The following is a 10,595-nucleotide window of genomic DNA, read 5'->3' as shown; positions in this document are numbered from 1 at the left end:
GAACAGAAACTAAAATAACCTGTTATACAATTAGTCACAAATACAGTCCTCGAGTTTTTTTGCCCATACACATGAGTATTGTCTAAAACATGTCTTCTTTGTAGCAGCTAGGCCCTGCCACCACTGTGCTTGGCTGAGTTCACAAATCTGTTGTAACCTGTAGCTTCCCTGTCACTTCTCTGGCTCTCCTCTCCTGCTAAGCTTTGTTTCCTGGCAGTAATTAAAACCTTCTGCCACTGCCATAGCTACTGCTGCTGCTGGAACCACCATAGCCATGTTGGTTTCGGGGTTTGGCAAAGTATTGGCCTCCACCACCATAGGGGCCAGAACTTCTGCCTCCAAAGTTTCCTCCTTTCTTGGGTCCAAAATTTGAAGATTGATTGTTGTAACTGCCAAAATCATTGTAGCTTCCACCACTTCCAAAATTGCTTCCATCATTAACAAATCCATTATAGCCATCCCCGCTGCCACCATATCCACCACCACCGCGGCCGCCACCAAAGCCACCTCAACCACTGAAGTTTCCTCCACGACCCCCACCAAAGTTTCCAGAACCACTTCGACCTCTTTGGCTGGATGAGGCACTAGCCATCTCTTGCTTAGATAGGGCTTTCCTTACTTCACAGTTGTGGCCATTCACAGTGTGGTATTTCTGAATGACAATCTTGTCTACAGAATCATGGTCATCAAAGGTTACGAAAGCAAAGCCTCTCTTTTTGCCACTGCCTCGATCAGTCATGATTTCAATCACTTCAATTTTCCCACACTGTTCAAAATAATCTCTTAGGTGATGTTCTTCGGTGTCTCCTTTAATGCCACCAACAAAAATCTTTTTCACAGTTAAGTGGGCACCAGGTCTTTGAGAATCTTCTCTTGAGACCGCCCTCTTTGGTTCCACAACTCTTCCATCCACCTCGTGTGGCCTTGCCTTCATGGCCGCATCCACCTCCTCCACAGTGGCATACGTGACAAACCCGAAGCCTCTGGAGCGTTTGGTGTTTGGATCCCTCATTACCACACAATCTGTGAGCATTCCCCACTGCTCACAATGGCTCCTCAGACTCTCATCGGTTGTTTCAATGCTCAAACCTCCGACGAAGAGCTTCCGCAGCTGTTCGGGCTCTTTGGGTGACTCTGACTTAGACATGACGGCAGTGGAGGGGGGGGAAACGTCAACGATGCTTACTCGGCGGCGTCCACGAGCAGAAAGGAGTAATCTACCTCACGTATCTCTGGCTAGCATTCTTAAACAATAAAGTTTTTTTAAATTAAGGCATGTACATTTTTTAAAGTCATAATGCTATTGCACACTTAATAGACTACAGTATACTGTCAACATAACTTTTATATGCACTGGGAAACCAAAAAAATTTGTGTGACTCACTTTATTGTGATATTAGTTTACTGCAGTAGTATGGAACCAAACCTGCAGTATCTCTGAGGTATGCCTGTATAGATATACTATACTATATTTTAGAAATGTGTCAGCTATTTTCTGTATTGGCAAACATCGTATACATATGCCCCCAGGTTATGACAAGTCTACTTAAAATTTGTGTTAAAGTGTTTTGTTCCTGAAACCTTTAGTGCTTTTCAGCCTCATTGTGATTTGCTCAGAGTTGCAGTTTCCTTTTTGTACATAGTTTTTCCAAAATACTTGAAGACTCACTCAGTGAACTTAAAAATTCAGTTGCTGAAAGAAGAAAATCTTGATACTTGGGAATTCTGAATATCAAATCCAGATTTCATGGGAATGAAACATATTACTTTTCCTCTCATAAATACAGTAGTCAAAGAAGTAGATTATAAACTCCTAGAATCTGCATATATATTCTGTATGTTTTCCTCATTAAGCAGTTTCAGTATTTCATTAAATTTCATATAAATAGCATTTTTCAAAATTAAATGTATATTTTGCATACTGATACTTGTTACAAATATTCTTTCTTATGATATTTTATATTACGGTTTTATTTTCTACTTGTTTAAGCAGCAAATACCACTATTCTGTCTCCCAATCAGAAGATTTTAGGTTATCTCATTTGCTAAAAGAAGGCAAGGAAGGACTGTAAACAGTTTACTTTGTTTTTGTCTTGTTACATTTTGCAAATATGATTCTATCACTATTTCCCCCCATCCCATTTTATCAGTTACTTCTTTTCCAGAATGCCTCAAGTCTTAGTGAAATTGTAATGATTCTGACTTTTTAAGAGAAAGCAGGTTTTCCTCTCCGGTTAGCACTTGTCAGCTCTTTTAGTTGTTTTTGTGCTGATACTTTTCTTTTCCCAGCTGAGTAGTATTTTCCCCCCAATCCAAATATCTTTAAAAATATAGAACTGTCGGTTTACTCCACATTACTTCCAGATATTATTTCTGTTTCTTAATATATGCCAGATATACCACTATGTAGCCTTTGAAAAACTATTTCACCTCTGTCTCTTCATCTTTAGAGTAAAGAGTGCTGGGATTGGACAATATGGTTTCTGAGGTCCTTTATGCAATGACTTCTACAAATTTATTTCAAAATAATGCATGTCAGAGTAGAATGAGCTTTTAGCTCTTAGCATTGGCTAGGGCGTCCTAGAAATGGCTATGAACTAACGACGTGATTAGCAAAGGTCTCCCCGTTTTCATTCCAGGAACCCACAGCCTACTGAAGTGTCATAGCTGTGTATGTTTGTGTGCGCTTGAGCTTGTGTGTGTTTACTTCAGAATTAAGCAACGTTATACTGTAGTGACTTTTGGCAACTCAGAATTTTCAGTGAATCTGAGAAGACAAAATTAGATAACACTCTTCTGGTTGCAATTAACAGATTCTGCTCAACTAGTTAAGACAAAAATTGTTTGTGTGGGGTGCATAGAATGAGATGAGGGATTTTAATGGCTCTTAGAATCAAGAAGAGTTAGTAGGAGAATAGGTCTTACAGGCCATTAGAACTGGATAGATATTATGAGGGATATTGTATTCCACGTGTTTTCTTGTATGCTGGTAATGTTGCAGGAAGGGGGACCCCTTCCAGGGCCCGACAGTGGGCTCTTCTTGTCTAACACTCGGAAATGAATTGTCCGAGGAGACACGCGTGCTGACAAAGCAAGAGACTTTATTGGGAAGGGGCGTCCTGGCGGAGAGAGGAGGGTAAGGTGACCCAGGAGGACTGCTCTGCCACGTGGCTTGCTGTCTCAGGTTTTATGGTGATGGGATTGGTTTCCAGGTTGTCTCTGGCCAATCATTCTGACACAGGGTCCTTTCTGGTGGCACGCGGAACCGTTCAGCCAAGATGGATTCCAGTGAGGAGGATTCTGGGAGGTTGGTAGGACATGTGGACTGGCATTCTCTGTCCTTTTGACCTTTCCCATATTCTTCCGGTTGGTGGTGGCGTAAAATAACTCATGCAGATTGTTACTGTCCTTGCCTGGTCAGGGCAGGCGGTTTCAGTCAGTGTTTTCCCTAACAGTAACTTCATTATGTCCTTCTGCAGATGGGTTTTCCCCATGAGTCAAGAGACACGGTTATCTGTAATTTTAGACTTAACCTCCTTATAGCCTTGTGACTGGTGAGCTCCAATTTATAAAGCACATATCAAAGAAGAACTCTCAATAGACCTATATGTCTTGCCCAGTGACCAGGAACCAGGGGCTTATTGCCAAAAGGAATGATTTGGAATGGGAAAGGGTCATCAAGCAAAGATATCTTACTTGGTAAACATAAAATGCCCATTATTGATATTTAAAGGGGTCTAGTTTTGTAGACAGAAATACTTAAGGGTAATAATTTGTAACGGAAAAGACTTTTTTTTTCGTATTACATATATATGCTTGCCCCTTTGCTGACCCATGCTGTAAGAGCCATACTGTTTGTTCATATAGTGTAGGTATATTTTAGTAGTCAGCTGGATCAGTTCAGGTTTGGATAGTTCTCTTACTATGCACATAGTGCTGTATTCTAGTGATTTTGATCTAAGTCTTCTCTATTCCGGTGAAGCGGGCTTTGATTTGGATTCAAGCAGCCTTATAGTCAAAGGCAGACGGAAAGAGGTCTCTGTATGTGTGTGCTCATTGCTTTTCCTGTCTCATTTCCTTTGTTTTTCTTCCTTCTCTGTGTACTTAAACCATACCCAGTGAGTCTGTATTTACATGTAAGGATTTAAAAGTAATATGGTTAAAGCTTAATCTTGTTATTTTATTATATAATGTCTAGTTAATTTCTATTTAATGATTATCCCTTGGCTTCTGATTTTTAAAAGTCTAGACTCAGTTCAATACGACACACATTTGTTGAGTGTTCTAGGTACTAGATTTACAAAGATGAGTAAAAGCCGTTGCGTCCCCTACCACGAACTTAGAGAAAAATATAAATCAGAAATTTCAGCACGTTAAATGAAGTTAAGTGTTTAATATGCTCTCCACCTTAATAATAACTCACTTTCTTTACATTTAAAATTTTACCTGAATATAATTTACTCGTAGTGTAATGACCATACCATTAGTAAGCTTGACAAGTTTTCACAAACTTAACACATCCATGAAAGCAGCATCCAGAGTGACTCAGTTTCAACCACACAATGTATATCTAAATGCATAACAGTGAAAATATTGGAAAAGGATGTTCTGCTGTCTTCGGGTACCTTGTTTCCCCAAAAAGTTTTTGCTAGTTACCTCTTGCTGCTATTATTTTTTGCAGTAAAGAATGGTTCCTTCGGCTTTTTAACTGAATGCCAGGAATCCCCCTGAATTCCAAGTGAAATACATTGTCTGTGTTGGTACTAATTTTTATAATCATTTAAAAAAAAAAGATGCTTTGGGATAGCTTATCATTCCAAATGATTTTACCATTCCAAATTTTTGAAGAAAATTTAATATGATTAAAATTAACATTGTTTAGCAGGACTTTAGAAATGTTTCTGTGGTTGTAGTAGTGATTTTTATTATTATGGATTTATGTAACTTCCGTGATATTTATCAAATTTCCTTCACTTGAATACAACTAGAATAAAATCTCCATGAGTTACTAGTTGTTTCTGAAATTTACACTTGTAGCTTTCTATAAAGAAAAATGTTTTAATGAAGAATTTAGTGTGAATATGATTGAAACGATTGCACTAAATGTAGATAACTTTTGAAGTATCTTAAGCATTTCAGAGGCATTTATTCTTGAGTATATAATTGATGTACTTCAATACATAGCATATTTCCTTGTATATATTACATGCTTAGTAATTAGTTGAGATTTGTTATTCAGTTTTTAAGATATTTTCAACCACTCTTAAATGTAACAAATCTCATCTTTTTTTTTTTTTTTTTTTTGTGGTACGCGGGCCTCTCACTGTTGTGGCCTCTCCCGTTGCGGAGCACAGGCTCCGGACGCGCAGGCTCAGCGTCCATGGCTCACGGGCCCAGCCGCTCCGGGGCACGAACCCGTGTCCCCTGCATCGGCAGGCGGATTCTCAACCACTGCACCACCAGGGAAGCCCACAAATCTCATCTTTATAAATGGATTATTTCCCCTGAATATTTTAAAAGGCATTTAATTTGAAATATTTGCGGTTTTTTTTAATGAACTCAAAGTAACACTTTCATCTTTCTACTGTGAGATTATGTATCATTTATTCATTTTGAGACTCTTTAAGGGAAAAAAAAGATTGACTTGATTTTTAAACTGATAATGACATTTCTGAGAATATTATAATTGTCAGCAATTAAGCAAATCATTGAATATTTGAAAAATACTACCTACTTACAATAACTACTGAATGGTAACAATTTAAATATATTTCCACTAAAGGTTTCTCTTACTGCTTCACAACCAATAGCACAAAAGATAAGGGGAGGATTTTCCTTTTTTTTTTTTTTTTTTTTTTAGTGGAGTGACTGAGAGAGAGACAGAGATATAGAATTTCTTTGCAGTAATTAAATGAAAGTGTTTATTATGCAAAGGAACTTTAACATACCCATTTTTATTCTTTTAAAGGAGGGTGCCTCGGCCCGTAAGACGCAGACTCCTGCAGCACAGCCGGTACCAAGACCAGGTAAAAATATAAAACATTTTGATTTTTGTTTTTTTCTATAATCATGACTGAAAATTTTTGATAATGTATAATGCTTTGAAGGAATTGAAACTTTACTTAAAATACTTCAAAACTATTATAAGAACATTTACTTGAGTAAATAGGTATAGTTGAAGAGTTAAAGAAAATTTTTAAGAAAATGTTTTTAAGATTTTAGAAAAATGCTATTATTTAAAAAGCTTTTTATTATGTACCCATTCCCCCATCAATTCCTTGTTTGAATTCCATGATAGTACGGTGGATGTGATTTTTGTTTTTTCCTACAGAAGCATAGAACCATAATTTTAATAGACTGATAAGCAGCTTTGATGTTTAGATTTTCAGATATCTGTGTTATTGAGCATATTAGGTTCTATATTCATTTTTTTTTAATGTGTATGTTAATAAGGGTAGTATTGAAGTTACTGGGTTGGCCAAAAAGTTTGTTCGGGTTTTTGTAACATCTTATGGAAGAACCTGAACGAACTTTTTGGCAACGCAGTATGTTAGCAATATTTTCTTTTCTTCTTCCTAGTACCTAAAAAGATTGATCTTTATAAATGCATGTAGATATGAACGCTATATTCATTTTAGGTGTTTTGGGTTTGATTTTAGTGTTCGTTTCTTTTATTTTTGCATTTAGCATAGTATCAGTGCTGTTAAAAGTGGCTATGAAGAAAATGAAAAGAATTGAAAAGGCACAGTCAGGAATTTGACTGGGTGATCTTCCTTTTCAGTTTGTTAGTGTCAGTAGTGCAGATTTGTATATCTTTTTATTCATAGTACATTCGCACATAGGCTAATTCTAAAATTATGTAGATTACAGGTATTCAAATTTCTGGAAGCACTTTAAAAGCATGATGTTAAGAGGTTTATATTGGGATGGTTTTGTAGGCTCTTCCACTGTGTCTTGGATCCATAAACCTGGGTCTTGACATGACTAGTATTTACTTTTTTTTTAAATGACGGGTTTGTTTGAAATCTTTGTTAAATTTGGAGCACACTGGATGTAATTTCTTTCAGATGACAGGACCGTGGCACTGTTTTTCAGTAGAGAAGACCATACCGAAAGCTGTTAATGAGAGTATAAGGAAGAGCAATTAAATTTAATAAATATTTGAATGCCTTCCATGTACTCAGTGCCAGAAACTAGGAGAAGCTGAAGGAGCTCTTTTCAGGAGTGAAGAAAGGAAATAGGAATGGGCAGACTGAGTTGGACCCAAGGAATACAGCCTGCAAAGTAGAGGAATATTGTGGAGGCAGTTGAATGATAGGTACAGAATTATTTGTTTTCCCTTGGAAGGGAGGGATGGCAGGCTGTAGTTGGTCAGTCTAAAGAAGATCACATGAGAAATTCAGAAATGGTGTAAAAAGGAAGAAATCACCACCTGAGGATTCTACCTCTGTTTTGTGCCATGTGATAAATAACTGTCTCCATTTCACATTTTCTCAAAATCATTTGGCAGACAAAGGAAAGGGGTAGGGGTGGCACTGATACCTGAGTAAACCCGGTTGTTCAAATGTGCCATGTAATAAAGCGAAGGGAGCTGGGTTCTACCAGCTAGTTAGTTATGTGATCCTGGGGAAGGTCACATGTGAGGGAAGGAGCTGTGGGTCTTTTCAGCTCCTAATAGTCCATCTTTCTTTTTCACTTGTTCTGCCATGGTGATTAAAATGGTTGAAATTAATGTTATCTAATGTCTCATAACAAATACTGACGCCCATCCATGTGAGGTCTCCTCTTCTTTCACTCACTGATTGACTCCCATAGGTCCACAGTCCTTACCCACCATTCCAAAAGCAGTGATTATAAGTTTTTAATGCTCATTTGTCAGTAAGACCTGACTTGAGTGGGCGTTAGCAGTTTGTTACCTTTATTTGTCTTGATCAGTGAATTTTTGTTTTGCACATTGTTAAATGTATTTGCTTATTGGGTGATGCCCAATTTTGAAGGCATATTGCGCAATATATGGCATGTTCACCTGGATTATCTTTTTAAAATTGAAAAAAAAAAACCACACAAAACATTTCTGGCAATGTAACGTTATACATGAGACAGCATAGATCTATACTGTTATTTGTTAGGTAGAGTTTGAATTATTTGGAAATAGGGGACTGAACTACGTATTCTTTTTTCCTTCAGTGAAGGAACTCAAGGATGGTGTTCCTTTTTTTTTTTTTTTGGGGCCGTGCTGCGAGGCATGTGGGATCTTAGTTCCCCAACCAGGGATTGAACCCGCGCCCCCTGTACTGGAAGGCGGATTCTTAACCACTGGACCACCAGGGAAGTCCCATGGTGTTCCATTTTTGATCATTTTTTCTTATTTATTCTTTCATCAAATATTTATTTAGCACTAATTGTGCCAGGCAAGTCCCTGGGTCAATTTAATATTTTAAAGTGTTTACAATTATTCCCAACTTCTAAACATTCATTTAGGGAATATAACTAACAAGAGGCACATGCTTTCCAGTGAATTAAGAAACAAAAGCCTTTGATAAGCTACAGTCCTGGAACTTAATGTTGTTTCCTTTTATAGCCACATTAAATCGCTTGCACATATCCCTGCTCTTGCTGCCTCTTTCTAATGCGTGTACATCACATACTTCACTTCTCCAGCTTTCATTCTTTACTTCTGTTTCATAGGTCTTCTGAAATGGGTAGGTGAATACCCATCACTCTGTAACTCTAGTTTATCTGCTTACTGCTCATGTGAGATTGAGAGAGAGAGTTAGCCCTGTTCAGTGATCCACTTTGTAACCTAGGTGTTGGTTGGATTACCTCATTCCATAGTTTTAAGTCTATGTGCTGATGATTTTCAAACTTGTGCCCCTAATTCTTCCTACCTCTGGTATCATCTGTTAACTGTTTAACATTTGGATGTGCCATAGGCATCTTAAAACTGATTAAACCTTAAAACCTTTGCTCTTTGATATTTTTCCCAAGATGTCTTACTTCACATTCTTCTGCTTCTTCATGAATAAATGACACTGCTATCAACTCTGTTTCTTAAGTCCAAGACTTAGGAGTTATTCTTTATTTTTCACATTTGCTTATTCCTCTCATCTAATATGTCAGTGAGTTCTGTCAGATTTACCTTTTCTGTATTCCAGATTTATCTATTCTCTTTATCTCCACTGCCACAACTCAAGTCTAAGCCACCAGCATTTCTCTAGACTAGTGCATCTTAAAGTATTGATATTAGTCCATTACCTGTTTAGTTCTGGTCCCTAACAAGATACAGATAGGACTTGAGGGTACAGTACTGGCACAACATCCAGGTGCCTGGCCAGTTTTCTACCTGTTCGTTGTTACTGTATTTTATTCAGTTGACCTTGGAAAGTTTACAGAAAAACCTTATGCTTAAGCGCACATGATTTGGGTAGCACCACTATAGAATATTGGCGGTAGTCCTAACTGAGCTTCCGGCTTTCACGGTTGTCCCCCCTTTGATCCCTTATCTAAATTTATTGTTTTTCCCTTACAGAAGGTGTGACGTGAAAATCAAATTATGTCACTTTCTGGCTTAAAAGTTACAGGGTTTTCCAGTGGCACTTAAATAACGAACTTAACGTTGCGTAGAAAGCCCTACATAAAGTGGCTCCTGCGTGTATTTTTAACCTCATCTCCTGCCACTCTTCCTTTTGTCCACATGGTCTGTCTGCACATTTGCAGTTCCATAAGCATGACAGTTTCTTCCTGCCTTTGGCATTTGCCCACATTCCTACCTCTTATCAACACTGTTCTTTCACTTGTTCTTTGCAAGTTGGCTCTTTTTTGTCCTTCAAACCTCAGCTTAAATGCCATTTCCTTTGAGAGGCTTTTTCTAAGCATTTTGTCTAAAGGACACTTTAATATCAGTGTACATTCTCTTTGCTCCTTAATATTATGTATTCAAATTTGTTTATATGTGTTTGTTTGCCTATTTGTTATGGTCTGGTTCCCTACTTTACTGAAAAGTCTTTGAGGGCAGGGATTATTTCTGTTTTATTTATCATCATAAAAATAAGAACCTAGCAGAGTGCGTTGTACATAGGCTGTGAATAAATATTTAAGTAAAGAATATAATTATATTTGAAATCAAGCATAATAACAGTAGTTGCCTCTTCTCAGCTTGTAAACAATCGGTCATTGCGTTTGCGGAAGGCAGTGGTAGTGGTAGAGGCACAAGAAGCAGTAGCAGTTTACATCAGCGGTGGCCGTGAGGTTTAGTGAATGGTAAATATGCCCAGGGCCCAGGACCTGGACAACTTGCCTTGGTGTTTTTAAGACTCTTAAAACAGAATCAAGATGTAGAAATTGTTGTCTCTGATTTATGGTTGGGGACAACTGAAGCTGAGCAGCATTCATCTTAGCGTGCCGGGGTAATTTGCCTGCGAAGCGGCACAGTGGGGATAGAATCGAGGTCATCCGAGTACAGGCTCTTGCTCTCCATCACTCTCCTTGTGGACTCGTATTATTCTGCTCTTTCCTCCCCCACCCTTTATTTTGTTGTTGTTGTTGTTGTTGTTTTTGCGGTACGCGGGCCTCTCACTGTTGTGGCCTCTGCCTTT

The 10,595-nt window shown here is 38.0% G+C and overlaps 1 protein-coding gene and 1 pseudogene across 1 annotated transcript in view; one reads left to right on the top strand and one right to left on the bottom strand.

Moving 5' to 3' along the window:
* Window positions 1–10,595, top strand: part of CDC73 (cell division cycle 73) — a 94,171-nt gene that overhangs the window by 62,608 nt on the left and 20,968 nt on the right. Inside the window, exon 11 of the mRNA XM_024130625.3 lies at window positions 5,969–6,026. Within this exon, the coding sequence (XP_023986393.1) occupies window positions 5,969–6,026 (58 nt within the window). The remainder of the gene's footprint in view (window positions 1–5,968; window positions 6,027–10,595) is intronic.
* On the bottom strand, window positions 7–1,224 carry LOC102979914 (heterogeneous nuclear ribonucleoprotein A1-like; annotated as a pseudogene).

The sequence above is a fragment of the Physeter macrocephalus genome, chromosome 4 (assembly GCF_002837175.3).
Source record: "Physeter macrocephalus isolate SW-GA chromosome 4, ASM283717v5, whole genome shotgun sequence".
NCBI classification, from domain to species: domain Eukaryota; kingdom Metazoa; phylum Chordata; class Mammalia; order Artiodactyla; family Physeteridae; genus Physeter; species Physeter macrocephalus.
This window is presented reverse-complemented; position numbering and strand designations above follow the sequence as displayed.